Source organism: Oncorhynchus clarkii, chromosome 13 (assembly GCF_045791955.1).
Source record: "Oncorhynchus clarkii lewisi isolate Uvic-CL-2024 chromosome 13, UVic_Ocla_1.0, whole genome shotgun sequence".
In the NCBI taxonomy this organism is placed as follows: Eukaryota; Metazoa; Chordata; class Actinopteri; order Salmoniformes; family Salmonidae; genus Oncorhynchus; species Oncorhynchus clarkii.
In genome coordinates, this window is record NC_092159.1 from 43,653,723 (window position 1) to 43,678,994 (window position 25,272).

At 44.0% G+C, this 25,272-nt stretch overlaps 1 protein-coding gene across 1 annotated transcript in view; it reads right to left on the reverse strand.

The window, feature by feature from the left end:
* LOC139364807 (serine/threonine-protein kinase WNK4-like) overlaps positions 1 to 25,272 on the reverse strand; it is a 71,392-nt gene that overhangs the window by 11,121 nt on the left and 34,999 nt on the right. The window contains exons 5-12 of the mRNA XM_071101908.1: positions 7,682 to 7,770; positions 6,674 to 6,893; positions 6,128 to 6,539; positions 4,940 to 5,139; positions 4,353 to 4,423; positions 3,144 to 3,270; positions 2,858 to 2,974; positions 807 to 980 (exon numbers count right to left, since the gene is read on the reverse strand). Coding sequence (XP_070958009.1) covers positions 807 to 980; positions 2,858 to 2,974; positions 3,144 to 3,270; positions 4,353 to 4,423; positions 4,940 to 5,139; positions 6,128 to 6,539; positions 6,674 to 6,893; positions 7,682 to 7,770 — 1,410 coding nt within the window. The remainder of the gene's footprint in view (positions 1 to 806; positions 981 to 2,857; positions 2,975 to 3,143; positions 3,271 to 4,352; positions 4,424 to 4,939; positions 5,140 to 6,127; positions 6,540 to 6,673; positions 6,894 to 7,681; positions 7,771 to 25,272) is intronic.

Below are 25,272 nucleotides of genomic sequence, written 5' to 3' on the forward strand. Positions count from 1 at the left end.
CTGATGATATTAAAAGGACACTCTAAAATGTTCAGTTTGGTCACAAAACACAATGCCACAGATGTCTCAAGTTTTGAGGGAGTGTGCAGTTGGCATGCTGACTGCAGGAATGTCCAACAGAGCTGTTGCCAGATAATTTAATGTTCATTTCTCTACCATAAGCCGCCTCCAACGTTGTTTTAGAGAATTTGGCTGTATATCCAACAGACCACAAGTGACCACGCTAGCCCAGGACATACGGCTTCTTCACCTGCGGGATTGTCTGAGGAGGGGGAGGGAGATGCTGAGCAGTATTTATGTCTGTAACAAAGCCCTTTTGTTGGGAAAAAGTAATTCTGATTGGCTGGGACTGGCTCCCAAGTGGGTGGCCCTATGCCCTCCTAGGCCCACCCATGGCTGCACCCCTGCCCAGTCATGTGAAATCAATAGATTAGGTCCTAATTCATTTATTTCTATTGACTGATTTTCTTATATGAACCCAAATTCGGTGAAATCGTAGAAATCGTTGCATGTTGCGTTTTTAGTTTTGTTCAGTATAGATGGTTGGCTTTGTAACTATTGTTGGTTCCACATAAAAATAAGACTTTTAAGGCTTAAGTTTTCATGAACCCTACATAGATGCTTCACAAATTATTGATATGCAGGTTCTACTGATGGTAATAGTATAGGTTTTTAACACACTGTATTGTGTTTTGTTTGGTCTGTGTACAGCTATATGCACATGTGGACCATGCCAACAATGGGCAGCAGCAGTGGTTAACCTGGCATCGTGGCACTGACCAATGATGTATGTCTATGGCACTGACCTGCGAGGCGGACAGGGTGCCCACTTCGCTGAGGTAGGGGTAGAGCTGGTGCGCAGCGTCCCCCAGACTCAGGGGCTCACCCCTCCTCATCAGGGCCTCTGCACGCTTGATGATGTCACGCATGCGGTAGATGAAGCCCTCCTGCTCAGAGGGAAGGATGAACTCATTGTGGACCTGAGGGAGTTAAATCAGTCAATCAATCAGTAAATGAATCATTCAATCAATAAAACCGATATGAGTGAAGGAACAGTTAGATTTGACGATTGAGACAAACACGGACACAGATGGACAAAGTTAGGGAAGAAAGAGAGGAAGATTTTGAACGTGAGTAAACAATCATCTTTGCTTGTTGTTGTAAGGATTTCATAACAGACACCCACGTAGCTAGCCCTGAAACATGGCTGTAGACTCCTAGCCGCTATAGGAGTCTATAGCCATGTGTCAGGGCTACCACTTAGGCAGATGGCTATTGGAGCAGTGAGTCGATAGCTTTCATACACACTAGTTTTGAAACTAGTTTTGCAAGTACAATGCAAAGTACAGGTAACTGCCAAAGTAAAGTGGAACATCAACATAAAGTGTATTTTTATTTTATTTTACCTTTATTTATACAGGGTTTTCTCATTGAGATAACATATCTTTTTCAAGAGAGACCTGGTCCAATAGTCTTAATAGGGTGTTGGGCCACCATGAACCAGAACAGCTTCAATGCACCTTGGCATAGATTCAACAAGTGTTTGGAACTCTATTGGAGGGATGCGAGACCATTCTTCCATAAGAAATTTCATAATTTGGTGTTTTGTTGATGGTAGTGGAAAACACTCTTGGGCACCGCTCCAGAATCTCCCATAAGTGTTCAATTGGGTTGAGATCTGGTGACTGAAACAGCCATGGCATATGGTTTAGTGTTTTCATGCTCATCAAACTATTTGGTGACCACTCGTGCCCTGTGGATGGGGGCATTGTCATCCTATGGGGCATAGTCATGGTAGCCAAAATAATAGCCTGTCCAGGATTTTTGAACATGACCCTAAGCATGATGGGATGTTAATTGCTTAATTAACTCAGGACCCACACCTGTGTGGAAGCACCTACTTTTAGTATATTTTTTATCCCTCATTTGAAGTGTTTCCATTATTTTGGCAGTTACCTGTATGTTGAGATGAGATGGACACAACAACATAAAATACAGGACACCATATTCAGATGACAAGAGAGAAAACAGTATCTAAGCAAGCCTAAATATCGTATATATTAAATTATAAAAGAAGATATATCGTTTTCTTGTTCCAAGCTAAATTATCTAATGTCATTGGTAGATCAATTTGCCTATGGAACCTAAAAATTGTATAATACAAGTAATTTATCTTATTTCAATAAATGTTTCAAGATACTATTTCATATTAAGGTAAAATATATTGGAAAATATCTTGAAATAAGATAAATTACTTGTATTAAGCCTTTTATAGGTTAAAATAAGCAATCTGCCAATGGCGTTACATAATTTTGCTTGGTATGAATTATCACTCAATATAAGACATTTCGGCTTGTTTAGATGTCACTTTTTGCAGTGCACCAATTCAAAATGGTTCTCTGCGGTCATTTTCAGCTTGTTTTAATCCCATCAACTCCATGATGTGAGCAACTGCTATGATGTTTTAAGGATTAGAGAAATGTTCCCCCATGACTGGGTCATATTCAATCAAAACCGTTAACCATGCGTTCCCAGGGCCAAGGCCAAACAATATTATTTCCAAAACTGTGAGAGATCTTGCTGGAATCCATGGTCAGTTTCACTTTCTTACACAGTAAATACTTTTCATTGATTGGATAATTAGATATTATATTCTCAAGGAGCAAGCACAGTGTTCTTCTGTGTTCTCTGGGAAGTTATTGTTCTGCTTGAAAAAAGCCCAATATTTTGTAACACTGGATGAGCTTACAGTAGCTCAGTGGATAAGAAATAGTTGAGTTAATGATACGTGCACGCACGCACGCACACACGCACACGCACACACGCACACGCACACGCACACACACAGTGCACTCACCATGACAGCAGCAATGTCCTCCGGGTTGTCTCCGTCCAGGTCAAACTTAAAGGTCACCATCTTACTGTTATGAGTCTGGAGCTGACACTCCACCACACGGTCCACTTTGTCAGACAACTGGAAGAACAGGAGAAAACGAGTGTTTATCCACTCAGAACACGTAGCCACTTTACAAGACCAAGGATGACTTGGATTGCAATCCTCTTTGTATGTGATTAATTCATTACAACTGCTAACTGACAGACAGACAGAGAGATAGAGAAACAGACAGACAGACATTCCATACCCCAGTGATTCGTAAGCGTGAGCGGGCTCTCCTCCTGAAGAGCTTGGTACCGGTACGTTTGTTGGCACTCTTTTCTGATAGGCCCTCATTGCCATCACTCAAGCCTGATGTCACATCAGAGGCATAGCTGTGGGGATAATCAGGAAGTGGGTTATGACAACTGCCCAGGAGATGTAACACTGTAATTTTGTTATTGATAATACTAACTACAAAAATGTTGACTACTAGCACGTACAGTACCAATACAACTGCTACTACTGAAAGTACAACAACAACTACTACTACTACTACTACTACTACTGTCTACTTCTAGTCTTATTTATACTACACAACTAATAATGAACTGGTTACTAATGAGGCTGTAGTGTATGACCAAACAAACCCCTGAGAGTCTTCTAACTCCTATTAAAAGGTTATGTCCATCCCACCCAGCTCCCAGAAGGAAAAGCTTATTAAGACCATTGACCTTCTCCCCCGAGACCATTATGGATTACATTCAGAAAGGCACCTGAAGGGAAGGAAGTGCTCTGATGCCTCTTGCTTCACTCTCGCTCTAATTGCACACAGGAAATGGGGTAATTGGAGGATGAGGGCAGGGGGAGGATGGGGGAGAGAGAGAGAGAGTGTGTGTGTGTGTGTGTGTTAGGTGAGTGGGTGTTAGGTGTGTGTGTGTGTTAGGTGAGTGTGTGTGTTAGGTGAGTGTGTGTGTTAGGTGAGTCACAGGAGAAAAGGAAGCACACTCCAACGGAGCTCTTTAAACAGACATTCACCAAGCATCATTCATCAAAGTGTTGTTCGCCACAACAGACTCGCTCGCTATTTCCCATGGGGATAGAGAACAACACACAGGCTTTAAAAAAGATCCCCTTCAAGTTCACTCACACCTGTCCTGTTTTAATAATACTACCGGAAATGTGTGTTAACTGCAGAGATACCCATTAGACAGAGAAGTTATCCATTCTACTTTTATTTATTTAATTTAACTAGTTAAAAGCAGCAAAGTGCTCGTATAGTGGTTGTATATTTCTATAGTACATTTGAAATGTTTGTTCCTTTGTTGGGCCTTTGTTGTCTTGATTGCAACACTGCCATACACACATCACATTATATTTAGATACTGGCCATAAGGTGTGTGGGGCAGGCCTTTGCCTTTCTTTATACCCTGAACAACACCCCCATCATGGAAGGTTCTACATGTGTTTGGGTTACCTGTCGACAGGAGAAGAGAAACCACTGGCATTTCCTGACTGGGGCATGGTAGTGTTGGATACAGCGATACTCTGGGGGAGGGACAGAGGGTCAGAATAGTCTGTTGAGGTAGGGTGCTAAAATTAAACATTAATGGCTTATCAACTCATCACTCTAATCATAAACACATATCCCCGTTATATATAACTGGTAAGGCCCAGAAACTTTCCTGGTAAGGTGTTGTGTAAGAGTCCTAACTGTATATAACACCTTTTATAAACTGGCTGGTACGAGCCCTGAATGCTGATTGGCTGACAGCTGTGTTATATGACAAAACATTTATTTTTACTTCTCTAACTACGTTGGTAACCAGTTTATAATAGCAATAAGGCACCTCTGTGGTTTGTGATATATGGCCAATATACCACAGCTAAGGGCTGTGTCCAAGAACAGCCCTTAGCCATGGTATATTGGCCATATACCACACCCCCGGTGGCCTTATTGCTTAAATATAACAGTTATAAGAAGTCATGATAATTAATATTTGGACTGTTGAGCTTTACATCCATAGAAATATAAACCTCAAGAACTTCATACAGGCTACCTACCGAGGGGAAGCGGAGAGCTGGGATTGGTGGAGCGTCAGGGGGAGGAGCCTTGATGGCCAGGGCCTCGATGCGAGGGATCTCCAGGGGCAACGGAACAGGAGTGATGGAGGAAGGGGTGAAATTAACAGGAGGCTGGAGATGGGGATCCCCGGGGTCCTGGAAGCCAGAGGAGCTCAGGTAGCCATCCATTTCGCAGTCGGCTGCCATGGAGACACCATGGTTAAAGGAAGGGAAGTGGGAGGGAAGAGACAGACAGGCGTTAACATGTTATCAATCTCTTCTTTATGTCATGTACCCCTGACTGTGTTCAACATATACTGTAAAGGATATGTCTTGTCTGGAAATCATGTATACTCAATGTTTCTGGTTATTTGTTCATGAAAAAAAATCCAAAGGGGTCCTTTTTGGGCTCCACTAACAGGCACCGTGAGGGACGGCTACATGGATTAGCAGGGCTAGAGGGTAACCACAACAAATGGACAGATGCATAACTGCAAAAGATTAGCCTACTTAAGAAATATATAAAAAACACATAGGATCTACACAGGGCTATGTAGCACGTGCTCTAGGCAAAGTCTGTTGAGCCAACAGTTTCCAGTACAGATATAAGGAAACACGTGGGCCCATGCACACACATACACACACAGTGCAGCTGTGATACTGTAATACCGAATCCAGGGCATGAGCATGTCAGCAATGAATGTTTGAAGCATGTTTTGGCTAAACCTTCCACATATATCAGCGAGTATGTGCCACAGGTACTAATCTTGAAGGTTGTGTGAATAGTGTATCTGTGTTCTATATCTTTTTTATGGTAAACTTGTGGACCATGCTTATCTATCTGCGTTATAGGCCAGGCCAATGCACTTTGCATGTTGCCTAGACATGAGAAGGCTCGACTGTACATGCTGTCTGTGGGCAAATGTGTAGCTTCAGGAGTTCAGCTACGAAGCGACACAAGGTTGGGATAAATGTGAATGCTATACATGACCATGTGATTACAGTATAGTACAGTGGTTCTCAAACCTCTCCTCGGATACCCCCAGCCGCTCCAGAGCTAGCACCCCTGATTCAACTTGTTAACGGATCATCAAGCCCTTGAATAGATGAATCAGTTGAGCTAGGTCACGTCCGGGGGTCCCCGAAGGAGAAGTTTGAGAACCACTGGTATAGTGAGTGTATCCTCACACGTGGCAGAGGAGGAGCTGGCATGTCTGATGTTGTAGTGCAGCCGCTGGTCTGCCTCCTGCTCCTCCGTCTCTGCTGTGAAGCTGGCGTTTATCCCCGAATCCACCGAGCTGTTAGCCACGGATATCACCGGCCTCGGTGTCGGAGTGGGCGGACTCTGGGCAGGGGGTGCCGAGACAGGGGCGGGGTTGGACTGTTTAATGGGAAGGGCTATTTGAGGTTTGGGGGTGGGCGGTTCTGGCTCGGGGGCCAACTCTGGTTCTTCCTCAATGACAGTTTCCTGTTGTTGGCGCAAGGCCTCCTCGGCCATCCGGCGCTGCTTCTCCCGCTGCCGCTTGATGGCTGTGGCGCGGTCCCGGATGGCTTTGGCCACCAGCTTGTAATCTGCCTCACAGACAAAGCCCAGCACCACCTAGGGGGAGGGGGGAGAGGGAAGGAAAGGGGGTGGTGAGGGAGAAGTTTAGGGAGAGGGGAGAGCAATCAGTGAACTTGACACTTGAGATCCACAAAATGTGAAAGGGGTCCGGAAATCCATCAACAACCCACCATCTCCTGGGCCACCTCCTCGGGTACATCCTTGTAAAGTTCAAACAGGAACTCGATGGCGTTGTTGTCCTTGTACTTCCCATGCAGCTTCTTGGTGTCGTCCATACGCAGCCACAGCTTCAGGCCAGACTTCACCGTGTCGTCCTCCTCCGCCAGCTCAACATGGACGCCATTGTTCTCCTTGAAGAAGGTGTGTTCCAGCAGGTCTTGGATGGTGTACCTGGAGAGGCCACCGTTTTCTTAGTTCTATAATCCATTGAATTGAATATTACTGTATTTTCTCAGTCTGTTCTTTTTATAGTCATTAACTAAACATGGGGGACAAAAACAGTATTTTACTATAGGTCGGTGGATGTGGTGAGTCAGACTCTGTGCCACTTTAGACTATTGACACACAGCCAAAGGAGAGAGATGGATAGGTGTGTAATGTAATGTGCCCCTATTTAACAACAGGTCAGGTGTTATCTCATTGGAACCCCAGGGGGCCTGAAACCTGACAACATTTGAATTATGTCTGAAGTCGTTTCTCACTGTTATTTTTAGCTCATAACATAATTCGATCAATGCTTTGAAAGAGAATGAGAAAATAGAAAAGCTAATCATAAAACTGTTTTCTTGAGGGCATTTACACAGTTGTTGGCTGAGACTGATACAATTTATTTTGTTTCAATGTCAGCGCCCTTAGATTAATGTTGGAGTGAGAGCGACAAAGAGTCTAGACAAACTAGCTTGACAGGTATAATATCCTTTGTCTAGGAGGAACAAAACTGTCGGTCTAATGTTTGCACACATTAAGAATACACACACACACACACACACACACACACACACACACACACACACACACACACACACACACACACACACACACACACACACACACACACACACACACACACTTCAACCTAGAATCTTTCCAACATTTGATACCACACCACCGCAGTGCCAGACTGAAAGCGGATGTCTGAGGTAAGGTGAGTAAAGAGAATTCCTATCTGATTACTCTACCTCTGGTCTGTATTTATGCGGATGCATCCCTCTATGATCCCTTTCAACTCAGGGACTTTAACTTTGAAGAAGCTGTCCGGCTTAATTCCCTGTGAGGAGAAAGAAGGAGAGGGGAAAAGAGGAACGGTTAGATATGTCACCGATGTCAATCACTCCACCATTTGGGAGAGGAGAGGACTGACGCAGACAGAAGGACCCCTGAAGCAGAGTATGTGAGCAGAGTGGAGTTGGAGCAGAGCGGGGAGTGGAACGTGCCCAATTTGACTGGAGTGAGGAGCGAGATTCCCAAAGGCTGGAGCTTCGGCCTTCGCACCCGCTCCAATTTCACTCCAGTAGAGCTCACTTCACAAGCTCAGGGCATGCCCGGCCCAGCATGCATTTGTAGTCTACTTGGGTGCTGCTATAGCCCCTTGCTTTAGCTACTGTCATGAAGTTCCCTAAATATTTGTATTTAAAAAAACACACAGGTGCAAAATCAAGATGACTTACAAAGATGAGGACCAAGAGCAAGAGAGGGAGTGTGGTGATGTAGTGTGGTGATGTAAGAATCATGGTGGAATCTGAAAAAACAAATATCCCGAAAGCATGATGGTGTAGGCTACTTACTACGTGCATATGCCAAAAGAAAGGAATGAGGTGGATAGCTAATTAAGTGTCATTGTAGCAAAGTATTTCTAAACAAAAATCGGATCTCTTAAAAGATTCCTTTATTTTTGTTCTATTATCTATACAATAGACCATAATTGATTTGGGCCCAATAAGTCTGGCATATTCCAACTTTCAAGGAGCTTTCTGTTTTGATTGGGTTATTTTGCCTAAAAACATCCCTGACCAGCCTGGCAAGAGTGGCCAAAAGGGTGTTTAGCTTCCCCAATGGCTCTGCAAGCTCGGAAAATTCTATGGAATGAGCCTGAAGCCACAGACTCCGTCGAAACTTGGGTTTCTAAAAATGAATTCAAAGTCACTGTAAACTGAGCCCAATAAGGCATTTTTCTTTTAATTCTAACTATAATCTGGGTGGTTCGAACTCTGAATGCTGATTGGCTGACAGCCGTAGTATATCAGACTGTATACCACGGGTATGACAAAACATTTATTTTTACTGCTCTAATTACATTGGTAACAAGTTTATAATAGCAATAAGGCACCTCTGGGGTTTGTGGTATATGGCCAATATACAAAGGCTAAGGGCTGTATTCAGGCACTCCGCGTTGCGTCATGCATAAGACCCGTCCTTAGCCGTGGTATATTGGCCATATACCACACTTCCTCGTGCCTTATTGCTTAAGTAAGTCACGGCCTATATAGGCAATTTATAGACTATAATTATTTAATACAATGAAATGTTGTTTAAATGCTGAGCACTTAATGTCCCTGACTCCCTACCAGCCTAGTGTATCACATTCACAAATGCTTCACAATTTATTTATTTGTAGCTATAGCCTTGAAATAATTGAAATGATACAGCATAAATAATCATTTTTGTTCCTTCTTAGTCTCCCTGTCTGGCGCCTGACCTATTTAGTATTAATATGCTGTTTAATATGACATGTAGCCTATTTGAAATAATGAGCGCTTCTTACATTCACCTATTCATGTTTATTAAAATACTTTTCATTCAAATCATATCAAATCAAATGTATTGCTCACATACACGTGTTGAGCAGATGTTATTGCGGGTGTAGCGAAATGCTTGTGTATGGTTTGGTTTCAATACTACAAAACCAAAAGGTAGGTCCAGGTCGTCACAAAAAATAGATGGGTGTTGGTTAAATTGTGATTTTAATGAATGGAGCGAATTTGGAGCGGTTGGAAAGGACATGGAGTGCCGAAGCGGTGCTCCATGAGCAATGAGCAGATAGCCAACCGCTCAACTCCGCTCACCTCCTACTCTGTCCTGAAGGAGCCAGGGTGATACGGGAGTGAGGAGTGAGGGACAATGTGGAGATTTTTCCCTAGCCTGCCCTACACCACTATGATAGATGGAATACTTTCTAAGTGTGTCTATATGCTTCACAGTAGATGTACATCCTCTATTCACATTGGTAGATCTCCTGAGCAGAATACCTTTAAATGTGAAATATACAGTGAGGGAAAAAAGTATTTGATCCCCTGCAGATTTTGTACGTTTGCCCACTGACAAAGAATTGATCAGTCTATAATTTTAATGGTAGGTTATTTGAACAGTGAGAGACAGAATAACAACAAAAAAATCCAGAAAAACGCATGTCAAAAATGTTATAAATTGATTTGCATTTTAATGAGGGGAATAATTATTTGACCCCTCGGCAAAACATGACTTAGTACTTGGTGGCAAAACCCTTGTTGGCAATCACAGAGGTCAGACGTTTCTTGCGGTTGGCCACCAGGTTTGCACACATCTCAGGAGGGATTTTGTCCCGCTCCTCTTTGCAGATCTTCTCCAAGTCATTAAGATTTCGAGGCTGACGTTTGGCAACTCGAACCTTCAGCTCCCTCCACAGATTTTCTATGGGATTAAGGTCTGGAGACTGGCTATGCCACTCCAGGACCTTAATGTGCTTCTTCTTGAGCCACTCCTTTGTTGCCTTGGCCGTGTGTTTTGGGTCATTGTCATGCTGGAATACCCACCCACGACCCATTTTCAATGTCCTGGCTGAGGGAAGGAGGTTCTCACCCACAATTTGACGGTACATGGCCCCGTCCATCGTCCCTTTGATGCGGTGAAGTTGTCCTGTCCCCTTAGCAGAAAAACACCCCCAAAGCATAATGTTTCCACCTCCATGTTTGACGGTGGGGATGGTGTTCTTGGGGTCATAGGCAGCATTCCTCCTCCAAACACAGCGAGTTGAGTTGATGCCAAAGAGCTCCAGTTTGGTCTCATCTGACCACAACACTTTCACCCAGTTGTCCTCTGAATCGTTCAGATGTTCATTGGCAAACTTCAGACGGGCATGTATATGTACTTTCTTGAGCAGGGGGACCTTGCGGGCGCTGCAGGATTTCAGTCCTTCACGGCGTAGTGTGTTACCAATTGTTTTCTTGGTGACTATGGTCCCAGCTGCCTTGAGATCATTGACAAGATCCTCCCGTGTAGTTCTGGGCTGATTCCTCACCGTTCTCATGATCATTGCAACTCCACAAGGTGAGATCTTTTTGTTGTTATTCTGTCTCTCACTGTTCAAATAACCTACCATTAAAATTATAGACTGATAATTTCTTTGTCAGTGGGCAAATTTACAATATCAGCAGGGGATCAAATACTTTCCCCCCTCATTGTATACAGTGCCTTGCGAAAGTATTCGGCCCCCTTGAACTTTGCGACCTTTTGCCACATTTCAGGCTTCAAACATAAAGATATAAAACTGTATTTTTTTGTGAAGAATCAACAACAAGTGGGACACAATCATGAAGTAGAACGACATTTATTGGATATTTCAAACTTTTTTAACAAATCAAAAACTAAAAAATTGGGCGTGCAAAATTATTCAGCCCCTTTACTTTCAGTGCAGCAAACTCTCTCCAGAAGTTCAGTGAGGATCTCTGAATGATCCAATGTTGACCTAAATGACTAATGATGATAAATACATTAGCATTGTTTAAAGTGGCTAGTGATATATTTACATCATTTCCCATCAATTCCCATTATTAAAGTGGCTGGAGTTGAGTCAGTGTCAGTGTGTTGGCAGCAGCCACTCAGTGGTGGCTGTTTAACAGTCTGATGGCCTTGAGATAGAAGCTGTTTTTCAGTCTCTCGGTCCCAGCTTTGATGCACCTGTACTGACCTCGCCTTCTGGATGATAGCGGGGTGAACAGGCAGTGGCTCGGGTGGTTGATGTCCTTGATGATCTTTATGGCCTTCCTGTGACATCGGGTGGTGTAGGTGTCCTGGAGGGCAGGTAGTTTGCCCCCGGTGATGCGTTGTGCAGACCTCACTACCCTCTGGAGAGCCTTACGGTTGAGGGCGGAGCAGTTGCCGTACCAGGCGGTGATACAGCCCGCCAGGATGCTCTCGATTGTGCATCTGTAGAAGTTTGTGAGTGCTTTTGGTGACAAGCCGAATTTCTTCAGCCTCCTGAGGTTGAAGAGGCGCTGCTGCGTCTTCTTCACAATGCTGTCTGTGTGAGTGGACCAATTCAGTTTGTCTGTGATGTGTATGCCGAGGAACTTAAAACTTGCTACCCTCTCCACTACTGTTCCATCGATGTGGATAGGGGGGTGTTCCCTCTGCTGTTTCCTGAAGTCCACAATCATCTCCTTAGTTTTGTTGACGCTGAGTGTGAGGTTATTTTCCTGACACCACACTCCGAGGGCCCTCACCTCCTCCCTGTAGGCCGTCTCGTCGTTGTTGGTAATCAAGCCTACCACTGTTGTGTCGTCCGCAAACTTGATGATTGAGTTGGAGGCGTGCGTGGCCACGCAGTCGTGGGTGAACAGGGAGTACAGGAGAGGGCTCAGAACGCACCCTTGTGGGGCCCCAGTGTTGAGGATCAGCGGGGAGGAGATGTTGTTGCCTACCCTCACCACCTGGGGGCGGCCCGTCAGGAAGTCCAGTACCCAGTTGCACAGGGCGGGGTCGAGACCCAGGGTCTCGAGCTTGATGACGAGCTTGGAGGGTACTATGGTGTTGAATGCCGAGCTGTAGTCAATGAACAGCATTCTCACATAGGTATTCCTCTTGTCCAGATGGGTTAGGGCGGTGTGCAGTGTGGTTGAGATTGCATCGTCTGTGGACCTATTTGGGCGGTAAGCAAATTGGAGTGGGTCTAGGGTGTCAGGTAGGGTGGAGGTAAAATGGTCCTTGACTAGTCTCTCAAAGCACTTCATGATGACGGAAGTGAGTGCTACGGGGCGGTAGTCGTTTAGCTCAGTTACCTTAGCTTTCTTGGGAACAGGAACAATGGTGGCCCTCTTGAAGCATGTGGGAACAGCAGACTGGTATAGGGATTGATTGAATATGTCCGTAAACACACCGGCCAGCTGGTCTGCGCATGCTCTGAGGGCGCGGCTGGGGATGCCGTCTGGGCCTGCAGCCTTGTGAGGGTTAACACGTTTAAATGTCTTACTCACCTCGGCTGCAGTGAAGGAGAGACCGCATGTTTTCGTTGCAGGCCGTGTCAGTGGCACTGTATTGTCCTCAAAGCGGGCAAAAAAGTTATTTAGTCTGCCTGGGAGCAGGACATCCTGGTCCGTGACTGGGCTGGATTTCTTCCTGTAGTCCGTGATTGACTGTAGACCCTGCCACATGCCTCTTGTGTCTGAGCCGTTGAATTGAGATTCTACTTTGTCTCTGTACTGACGCTTAGCTTGTTTGATAGCCTTGCGGAGGGAATAGCTGCACTGTTTGTATTCGGTCATGTTACCAGACACCTTGCCCTGATTAAAAGCAGTGGTTCGCGCTTTCAGTTTCACGCGAATGCTGCCATCAATCCACGGTTTCTGGTTAGGGAATGTTTTAATCGTTGCTATGGGAACGACATCTTCAACGCACGTTCTAATGAACTTGCACACCGAATCAGCGTATTCGTCAATGTTGTTGTCTGACGCAATACGAAACATGTCCCAGTCCACGTGGTGGAAGCAGTCTTGGAGTGTGGAGTCAGCTTGGTCGGACCAGCGTTGGACAGACCTCAACGTGGGAGCCTCTTGTTTTAGTTTCTGTCTGTAGGCAGGGATCAACAAAATGGAGTCGTGGTCAGCTTTTCCGAAAGGGGGGCGGGGCAGGGCCTTATATGCGTCGCGGAAGTTAGAGTAACAATGATCCAAGGTCTTTCCACCCCTGGTTGCGCAATCGATATGCTGATAAAATTTAGGGAGTCTTGTTTTCAGATTAGCCTTGTTAAAATCCCCAGCTACAATGAATGCAGCCTCCGGATAAATGGTTTCCAGTTTGCAAAGAGTCAAATAAAGTTCATTCAGAGCCATCGATGTGTCTGCTTGGGGGGGGATATATACGGCTGTGATTATAATCAAAGAGAATTCTCTTGGTAGATAATGCGGTCTACATTTGATTGTGAGGAATTCTAAATCAGGTGAACAGAAGGATTTGAGTTCCTGTATGTTTCTTTCATCACACCATGTCACGTTAGTCATAAGGCATACGCCCCCGCCCCTCTTCTTACCAGAAAGATGTTTGTTTCTGTCTGCGCGATGCGTGGAGAAACCCGTTGGCTGCACCGCCTCGGATAGCGTCTCTCCAGTGAGCCACGTTTCCGTGAAGCAAAGAACGTTACAGTCTCTGATGTCCCTCTGGAATGCTACCCTTGCTCGGATTTCATCAACCTTGTTGTCAAGAGACTGGACATTGGCAAGAAGAATGCTAGGGAGTGGTGCACGGTGTGCCCGTCTCCGGAGTCTGACCAGAAGACCGCCTCGTTTCCCTCTTTTTCGGAGTTGTTTTTTTGGGTCGCTGCATGGAATCCACTCCGTTGTCCTGTTTGTAAGGCAGAACACAGGATCCGCGTCGCGAAAAACATATTCTTGGTCGTACTGATGGTGAGTTGACGCTGATCTTATATTCAGTAGTTCTTCTCGACTGTATGTAATGAAACCTAAGATGACCTGGGGTACTAATGTAAGAAATAACACGTAAAAAAACAAAAAACTGCATAGTTTCCTAGGAACGCGAAGCGAGGCGGCCATCTCTGTCGGCGCCGGAAGAATCAAGTCTCCGTATAAATGCACCTGCACTGTGATAGTCTCAGAGGTCAGTTAAAAGCGCAGAGAGCATCATGAAGAACAAGGAACACACCAGGCAGGTCCGAGATACTGTTGTGAAGAAGTTTAAAGCCGGATTTGGATACAAAAAGATTTCCCAAGCTTTAAACATCCCAAGGAGCACTGTGCAAGCGATAATATTGAAATGGAAGGAGTATCAGACCACTGCAAATCTACCAAGACCTGGCCGTCCCTCTAAACTTTCAGCTCAAACAAGGAGAAGACTGATCAGAGATGCAGCCAAGAGGCCCATGATCACTCTGGATGAACTGCAGAGATCTACAGCTGAGGTGGGAGACTCTGTCCATAGGACAACAATCAGTCGTATATTGCACAAATCTGGCCTTTATGGAAGAGTGGCAAGAAGAAAGCCATTTCTTAAAGATATCCATAAAAAGTGTTGTTTAAAGTTTGCCACAAGCCACCTGGGAGACACACCAAACATGTGGAAGAAGGTGCTCTGGTCAGATGAAACTTTTTGGCAACAATGCAAAACGTTATGTTTGGCGTAAAAGCAACACAGCTGAACACACCATCCCCACTGTCAAACATGGTGGTGGCAGCATCATGGTTTGGGCCTGCTTTTCTTCAGCAGGGACAGGGAAGATGGTTAAAATTGATGGGAAGATGGATGGAGCCAAATACAGGACCATTCTGGAAGAAAACCTGATGGAGTCTGCAAAAGACCTGAGACTGGGACGGAGATTTGTCTTCCAACAAGACAATGATCCAAAACATAAAGCAAAATCTACAATGGAATGGTTCAAAAATAAACATATCCAGGTGTTAGAATGGCGAAGTCAAAGTCCAGACCTGAATCCAATCGAGAATCTGTGGAAAGAACTGAAAACTGCTGTTCACAAATGCTCTCTATCCAACCTCACTGAGCTCAAGCTGTTTTGCAAGGAGGAATGGGAAAAAATTTCAGTCTCTCGATGTGCAAAACTGATAGAGACATACCCCAAGCGACTTACAGCTGTAATCGCAGCAAAAGGTGGCGCTACAAAGTATTCACTTAATAAGGGGGCTGAATAATTTTGCACGCCCAATTTTTCAGTTTTTGATTTGTTAAAAGTTTGAAATATCCAATAAATGTCGTTCCACTTCATGATTGTGTCCCACTTGTTGTTGATTCTTCACAAAAAAATACAGTTTTATATCTTTATGTTTGAAGCCTGAAATGTGGCAAAAGGTCGCAAAGTTCAAGGGGGCCGAATACTTTCGCAAGGCACTGTATATGATAAATATCTAAATGGAGTTAAAGGTTTCGTTGTTATCGGTAACTTTAGGTCGTGTTGTCATCGGTAACAGTTGCCCGGACACCCTGCCCAGAGGCACAATGTCAAAAAACAGTGGCCCACAGTTCAATGGTGTTCCCGTCAGAGACATTCTCTGTGGGCCATCGTCATAAAGTTCAGACATAATGGAGCATGGCTATGCACACAAACAAACACGAACAAACGCACGCACCAACACACACACAAAGAGGAGGGTTCGACTGTGTCCAAACCCATTCACTGTTTGGTTTCTCTCTGAATTCTACGGCTAGTTAGAACTAAAGGTCGAATGTGGTGAGAGAGTGGTGGTGTGTGTAAGAGTATTGCGGTGCTAGCCTGTTAGCTAATGGTTTTGTACACAAACACTCCGGTCATGATACATAATGTCCAAACCCATCGAGAGCATGCAGGTCTGTGTGGGTGCAGAGCACTGAATACTAACTACCATGTGGTTTCCTAAAGGGCAGTCAGCTCATAACTCATGTTTATTTGGTTTAGACACAAATGTTCAGTGACGTAATACAAAATGTACAAAACCATCTAGAGGATAGTGATGGGTATAACAGGTGTCCATACAGTAGCTGTCGTGACCGGATACAAATAGAGAGAGACTTCCTATGGGGCTGTTAGCTAATAGCTAACGTAGCATGAGCATGAATACCAAGCAGCAGCCAGATACTCACTACATAGTAGCCTTAGCCTGCGTGGCGGTGAATACAATGACTGGGTCACACAGATAAATGGGATACTTCCTATAATGCTGTGTGTTAATGCTTAGAGGTGATGCATGGCCAATATGCTCTTTAGGTTTATGAGGTAACTATCACCAGACACAGCGCAGGGAGTTCAGGTAGGGTGAAACAACCAACAGGGTGTCCTACTGAACAATCTGCATGAACAAACACATTACATTCACACACTATAAAGCCAATGTCACACACAGAACCACACACGTATACAGACACGGCTACATCACTAGACCACAGGTCTTTTCAGTGAAAGGATGGTAAACATGGTGTGGGTGGAAAGAAGATAAACGCTTCAAAAAGAGCTATTACCACAAGAAACGATTAAGTAATTCTCCCCTTTGAAGCTTCATGAACAGAACATGCAAGTCTAGCAGAGGAGATAACACATTTCATTGAGGTGATAAGACTCCCCGACAGAGGAAAATACCACTATTTCACAGTCTGTCGCCTCCATGGCCTCCACAGATTAAACAAGGCCTGGAGGGTCAAGGTCTGGAGTTACTGAGCGGAAAAGCAAGGTAAACCTCCTGGGTGTAAAATGTACGAGGCAGAAACAACAAGATGACAACAACGAGAAATGGAATGGGAAGCCTGGTCCTTGTTTATCACACACACGCATACACACACACGCACACACAGAAATCGTTTAACACAAGAGTACAAAGTGTGAGCGGAGTTGATCACAAGATTTTCAGCCAAAGGAACCTGTCTGCACAAAGTGAGTGTTGTAATGCAGCTTGTTTTTTTATTACATAACTCCTCAAAAAAGACTATAAAAACTATGTGAGATAATATTGGATTAAAGAAACAGTGGCATATTTGTGGAGGAACTTTAAATTGCTCAACCAGTTCCATGTGACGAATAGTGTGAAATACGTAGAAGTAAAAATAAAAAATTGGAGAGGACCAGTGAGATTTGACAAATGTGTTTTTTTCCGGTGGTGACGACAATGGCCCCAAATGCTCCTCTTTTCCCACTAAAGTGAGGGGAGGCAGCGGGACTTACTAATGGAAAATGGACTCTATCAAATTCTCTGGTGTTATCCGAGCAGATAATTGCGTTTACGTTTAACTACGTAAGAGAAAAAAGGAAGGGAAAAGGCATAATAACAAAACAAACAAGACATTCTAAGTAACAAAAATTGAGAGAGAAAAAAATCTAAATGGTCTCTGTCTTAACGGCTGATATGAAAAACCATCTGAAGACATGAATAAACCCTTCAGTCTTTAGAGAGGCTTAGGGAGGAGCTTGCTCTGTACAGTGGCTTTTGTTGGTCGGTGACATCAGCCCAACATCTCTCCAACGTCCTGACCCACCGGGAATCTGAGGTGTACTGAGGACATGAAGTCCTGAGATACAGAGCCAACCACTCCCCCCACCTGAATGAATAGAATGAATGAATGGAAAGTCTGTTTTTAGAAGAGAGAAAGAGACAGGGAGATGAGTTGAAGATGGAGAGATATTGGATGATATTATCTTCTGGAAGACAGACATCATAATGGACGCTCTCTATGATCCAATCTCCAAGGCATGGCAAGAACAATGTCAAACGGAAGGTTAATGAGAGATGATGGGTCTCTTGATTAGGGCCCCAAACCTCCATTCCATATATTGCAATTGGTAAAATTACACAATTTAATATTTTGCACCAGATTTGGATAGGAATATTTATTTTTGAGAACTCTCTCGCTTTATCTCTGTCTCTCCCTCCCCTTCTCTCTTTCTCCTAATGACAAATATTCTCCATAATCCCCACTGACAGCAAGCAAATCCTCCTAATCACACAAATTAGCTTTCCAAGAACACCAATGATTTAGGTGGAGAAAACACAGAAGCACTGATGGGTGTATACAGAACATAAGCATGTTGTTCCCGTCCAGCTAGACGCACTTTGAAGAGTACTGACTTAATTAGCTCTACAATTTGGAGTTAACACACACAAACTCAAATTCAACACACAGAAACACTGCCTCTAACACAGAAAAACAGTGAGAGCACCTTGTGTAATGCGATGAAAAGGCTCCACTTTCCATTGTGCTATAGCTTCTTGACTTCTAGCACTCAAAAAGCCCTTTGAAAAATGGCTTGATGTGGATGCTTTAATCTCCTCACGTAAAATAAATAAATAATGATCAAATTGAAAATGTTTCCCATGGAAATACTATGACTTGATGACTAAGGTTTTATAAGCAGACCACTGCAAAAGTTATTGCACTACTGGCCTTTTAATACAAAGCTTACAGGCTGGCTCCCTGCTGCTAAAACAAGGGTATAATGCTAGTGGTTCTGAGATCAAAACTAGAGTAGAACCATAATCTAACTCAGTCAGGGAAACGTATGTACATGTATGAAACGTGTGTGGGACGATATGGGCCACAGGTCTGTTTACACGTGTGTTCTTTATAACATGATTCAATCACACAGACTCTAGTTTGCCTGAGACGGAGAGAGCAACAGAGAGAGAGACAGAGAGAGAGACAGAGAGAGAGAGACAGGGATAGCAAGAGAGAGAGACAGACAGGGAGACCACTAAAACAGCGAGCTTGCCTGAGACGGATAGCATTAATTATGTAAATGACACGGCTACTCTAATTATGCACACATGCATAAATGTGCACACACACAGACAGAAAGAGAGAAACAGAGACTGAAAGACAAAAAGAGAGAGATAGAGAGAGACAGATAGATAGAGGCAGAGAGAGACAGAAAGAGACAGGGAGAGACAGAGAGAGACAGAGATATAGACAGAGAGAGAGAGAGAGACTTTATCACTGAGATTACTTTATCACTGACCTCAACCCAGAGTCTCTCAGAGCATTCAGTCAGCCCACTGACACCCCTATCAGATAACAGCAAAATCACAGTCCACTTGAATAGAGCAATACTGAATCATGAGGCATTAAAGCCAAAGGAACTGAATAATATTAAGACATTCTATAGATGGAAGGAAAGTAGTGTAGAAACCTACCAAAAACTACCAAAGACTGTTTTTCCCGCACGTTAGTTTAGTAGAGGAGTGTTTTTCCTCCGTTTTTTACGAGACTGCGTTCCTGTTTTCTAGTGGCTGCTTTTGTGGTCCTGTACCTGTTGTGTTGGTGGACCAGTAATAAAACGCCCTTCTTGGAATTCTTGCTCTCCTGCATCTCCTAGGGAGATTCTGACAGAAACACTAAAACACTATCGAAAAACAGCACGTCAGAAATCTAAATGAAATTCTAAAATATACAGACAACAAATTCCAAGTCAACTTAAACTTTTTTTTATTTAAAAATATTTTACCCCTTTTTTCTCCCCAATTTCATGGCATCCAATTAGTCTTGTCTCATCGCTGCAACTCCCGTACGGACTCAGGAGAGGTGAAGGTGCGTCCTCCGAAACACAACCCAACCAAGCCGCACTTGACACAACGCACATCCAACCCGGAAGCCAGCCGCACCAATGTGTCGGAGGAAACAGCGACCTGGTCAGCGTGCACTGCGCCTGGCCCGCCACAGGAGTCGACACCCAACCAAGTGCGGCTTGGTTGGGTTGTGTTTCGGAGGACGCACCTTCACCTCTCCTGAGTCCGTACGGGAGTTGCAGCGATGAGACAAGACTAATTGGATGCCATGAAATTGGGGAGAAAAAAGGGGTAAAATATTTTTAAATAAAAAAAAGTTTAAGTTGACTTGGAATTGATGAGACAAGGATATATATCCCTGCAGGCCAAACCCACCCTAACCCCGGACGATGCTGGGACAATTGTGCATCGCCCCATGAGCCTCCCGGTTGCGGCTGGCTGTGGCAGAGCCTGGGCTCGAACCCAGTGTCTCTGGTGGCACTAAGACCACTGCGCCACACTGCGCCACCCGGGAGGCATAGTTCAACAATTGTGCGTCGCCCCATGAGCCTCCCGGTTGCGGCTGGCTGTGGGCTCGAACCCAGTGTCTCTGGTGGCACAGCTAGCACTGCGATGCAGTGCCTTAGACCACTGCGCCACCCGGGAGGCATAGTTCAACTTTTTAACATCATCCACAGCCCTGGCATCTTCCCCAATATTTGGAACCAAGGACTGATCACCCCAGTCCACAAAAGTGGAGACAAATTTGACCCCAATAACTACAGTGGGATATGTGTCAACAGCAACGGTGGGAAAATCCACTGCTTTATCATTAACAGCAGACTCGTACATTTCTTCAATGAAAACGATGTACTGAAAAAATGTCAAATTGGCTTTTTACCAAATTACCATACGACAGACCTCGTATTCTCCCTGCACATCCTAATTGACAAACAAACAAACCAAAAACAAAGGCAAAATCTTTTCATGGTTTGTTGATTTCAAAAAAGCTTTTTACTCAATTTGGCATGAGGGTCTGCTATACAAATTGATGGAAAGAGGTGTTGGGGGAAAAACATTATACAATCCATGTACACAAATAACAAGTGTGTGGTTAACATTGGGAAAAAACACACACATTTCTTTCCACAGGGCCGTGGAGTGAGACAGCTTGAGTCCCACCCTCTTCAACATATATATCAATAATTGGCGAGGGCACTAGAACAGTCTGCAGCACCCGGCCTCACCCTACTACAATCTGAAGTCAAATGTCTACTGTTTGCTGATGATCTGGTGCTTCTGTCCCCAACCAAGGAGAGCCTACAGCAGCACAGATTCTTTCAGACCTGGGCCCTGACAGTAAATCTCAGTAAGACAAAAATAAAGGTGTTTCCAAAAAGGTCCAGACCTGGGCCCTGCCAAACGTATGACCATATTAGAGACACATATTTCCCTCGGATTACACAGACGAACAAAGAATTTGAAAACAAATATAATTTTGATAAACTCCCATATCTATTCGGTTAAATACCACAGTGTGCATCACAGTGGCAACATTTGTGACCTGTTGCCACAAGAAAAATGCAACCAGTAAAGAGCAAACACCATTGTAAATAAAACCCCTATATGTTTATTTATTTTCCCTTTTGTACTTTAACTATTTGCACATCGTTACAACACTGATTATAGACATAATATTACATTTGAAATCTCTCTATTTATTTGGAACTTGTGTAATGTATTACTGTTCATTTTTTATTGTTTATTTCTCTTTTGTTTATTATCCATTTCACTTACTTGGGCAATGTAAACATATGTTTCCTGTTAAATTGAATTGAATTGAGAGACAGAGAGATAGAGAGACAGAGAAAGAGAGACATCGAAAGAGAGACAGACCGAGAGAGAGAGAGACAGAAAGAGACAGAGAGAAGTCCTTCTATGGTTGTTTCTCACCCTCGTAGGTGGGTGGTCTTACCCTTTTTCTCTTTGAGAGAGGCTTTGTATGGTCTGCCTAGGGAGATGACCACCAAAACAGCCAGTTTTCCTGAGACGGATAGCATTAATTATGTCAATTACACGGATACTCTAATTATGCACACATGACAGAGAGACAGAGTTCAAAAAATGTTATATTCCTATCCAAATCTGGGGCACGATATTCAATAGTGTAATGTTACCAATTGCACTATATGGAAACAAGGTTTGGGGTCCACCAATTAACAATTATAAGCACTGGGAGAAAAACCCAATAGAAAATCTAGAATTATCCTAAATATCCAAAATAAAGTACCAAATAATGCATGCAGGGTGGAACTCGGACGATTCCCTTTAATTGTAAATATAAAGAAAAGGACACTAAAATGTTGGCACCATTTGAAATTAACCCCCAAAACATCCTTACAATTCAAAGCACTGGAAAACCAAGACCTGAACCCTGAAAAGATTCCCCTGTGTAGTTGCTAATACACTACACAACCCTATTATCCAATCACACAGGGAAACAATCACACTGTTACAGAAATGAAAACCTCTAACTTGACAAATTGGGAAAATGAAACAAAAACACAGAATAAACTAAATTGCTATTTGGCCCTCAAATGAGAATACAAATTGGCAGAATATCTCTACTCTGTCAGAGATACAAAACAGAGACAGATCCTGACCAAATACAGGCTCGGCGAACACCAATTGGCTATAGAAAAAGGGAGACATAAAAAGACATGGCTACCCAAAGAGGAGTGTCTATGTGGTCACTACAAGACAGGGGAGGTAGAGACAGAGATCCACTTTTTCCTCTACAGTGAGAAATACTCCCAAATAAGATTATCTTTAAAAAAAACTAAATCAATTCCCAACCTCTGTGCATTTACTAATAACATAAAGCTGGGAATTATTCTGGTTGAGTGAGAAACCGCAAATATTACTGCCAGATATGTATATGACTGCCATAGTCTGAGGGACATCCCATGACCATTAATTCCCTGTAGTATTTACATTGTATATAACTTACTGGAAATACATAGTGTAACAATCATCATGTACATTCTGTTTATTTATTAGCCATTCTTTCTTTTCTTTTTTATAATCTTATTTGTATTTAATTAAATGTACTGACCGAAGATTACACAGTACAACAGCAGAAGTGTTGTACCTGTATACATGATTATATGTACTATTATTACTACTACTGAAATGAACTGTATTTTATTATCCTCATTGCATTGCACTGTATTTACTGAAATGCTGTACCACTATACTGCTTTGGCAATACCTACCAATTGTATTTCATGCCAATTAAAGCAATCTGAATTTGAGAGAGAGAGACGAAGAGAGACAGAGAGAGAGAGAGAGAGAAAGCGAGAGAGAGTGAGAGACAGCTAAACTGAGAGAGACAGTGAGACAGAGACAGAGAGAGACAGAGCGACAGAGAGAGACAGAGAGAGAAAGCGAGAGTGATAGACAGCTAAATTGAAAGAGAGAGACAGCATGACAGAGAGAGACAGCGAGACAGAGTGAGAAACAGCGAGACAGAGAGAGAGACAGCGATACAGTGAGAAACAGCGAGACAGAAAGAGAGACAGCGAGACAGAGTGAGAAACAGCGAGACAGAGTGAGAAACAGCGAGACAGAGTGAGAAACAGCGAGACAGAGTGAGAAACAGCAAGACAGAGAGACAGCAAGACAGACAGAGAGACAGCAAGACAGACAGAGAGACAGCGAGACAGACAGAGAGACAGAGAGACTGACAGAGAGAGCTCCTTCTATGTTTTTCACACTCTTATTCTTTTTCTCTTTGAGAGGGGTCTTTGTATTTTGTATTTGTATTTATTAGGGATCCCCATTAGCTGTTGCCAAGGCAGCAGCTACTCTTCCTGGGTCCAAACACAGTAAGGCACTTACATTACACATAAAACAAAAGATAAAACAGTACATTTTTACCCCACTACATATCTACAATACAACATGTAAAATACCACCATACAATATTACAATGTAAGTATGTGTAGAGTACGTGTGTTAGTATGGTCTGCCTCGGGAGATGACCACTAAAACAGGGATATCTATGTCAATTATAACACCCTAATTAAGTTCTCTATTCTTTATGTCTCTCTTCATTTCACCAATCTCCCTCCTCCCTCTCTTTGTCACTGGAAACAAGCGCTGAAACATAATAAACGACTAACCGGTGCCCCCGCACATTGACTCTGTACCAGTACCCCCTGTATATAGCCCCCCCCCCCACCACCACCACAAACACACACGGAAAGGAAGGAAGTGCGTCAGAGCTCCTTATTGCCTGGTGTGTGTTCGGTGTGTGTGGGTAGAAACATGTGGAGGAGGAGGAACAGTTGTGGTGTGGTGGCGTCCATGGCTCTGCTAGCTAATTATAACCCAGCAGTGGAGTAGAGAGGTAGAGGAGGGGCTGTGGAGTTACAACATCTACACAACACTGGCTGGTTGGGAGGCAGAAAATAGTAGAGACTAGAGAGGGCCAGCCCAGGGTTGTTGGAGAGAGGGCCAGCCCAGGGGTGGTGGAGAGAGGGCCAGCCCAGGGGTGGTGGAGAGAGGGCCAGCCCAGGGGTGGTGGAGAGAGGGCCAGCCCAGGGGTGGTGGAGAGAGGGCCAGCCCAGGGGTGGTGGAGAGAGGGCCAGCCCAGGGGTGTTGGAGAGAGGGCCAGCCCAGGGGTGTTGGAGAGAGGGCCAGCCCAGGGTTGGTGGAGAGAGGGCCAGCCCAGGGGTGTCTGTTCCCTCACGCCCACACTCTCTCTGTACCCCTGTTTCAGCACAGGAGGGTTTTGGTTGTGTGGGCAGTACGTAGAGAATTGGCAATGTACTGACTAGTCTGACTCTCCCATTGCCTTTAATTGGCCCTCATTTAATTGGCCCTCATGTTCAATAAGGGGAAAGGGAAATACCTAGTCAGTTGTACAACGGAATGCATTCAACTGAAATGTGTCTCCCGCATTTAACCCAATCTGTCTGAATCAAGGCATTGTAAGACCTTGTTCACCCCATAGTTGGACCCCATGTTGAAAACAATATGACTCCCACTCAGTGAAGACTGTGAGCTTAGGTATGTGGCTTCAGGCAATGACTTTCAATCACACCTCCCAATACTGTGACGTAAACATCACCATACCACACAGAACTACTGAAATCACACAAGCCTCTTAGTTTTATCCTCTTAGCAATTGTTCCAGAAAGGTGTATGAATGGCTCAATGGTGCTTAAGATCTACTCATTTGATTCAACAAGATTCATCCCAGAGGTGACTCTCGCCATTCAATCATTTGTTACTCATTGGACAATTGATAGAGGAGGGAGGGTTAGAGGGCTGGTAGCCATGTTAACTACACACTCTGGTAAGCTGCCAGGAACTCCTGTTCTTTGAAGCCTTCATTAAACCCTGGTGACTTCTTGTTTAATGCACCTGAACTGCCCCTGAACAAGGCAGTTCACCCACTGTTCCTAGGCTGTCATTGAAAATAAGAATTTATTCTTAACTGACTTGCCTAGTTAAATAAATAAAAAAAAGGTTCCTGGTATTCC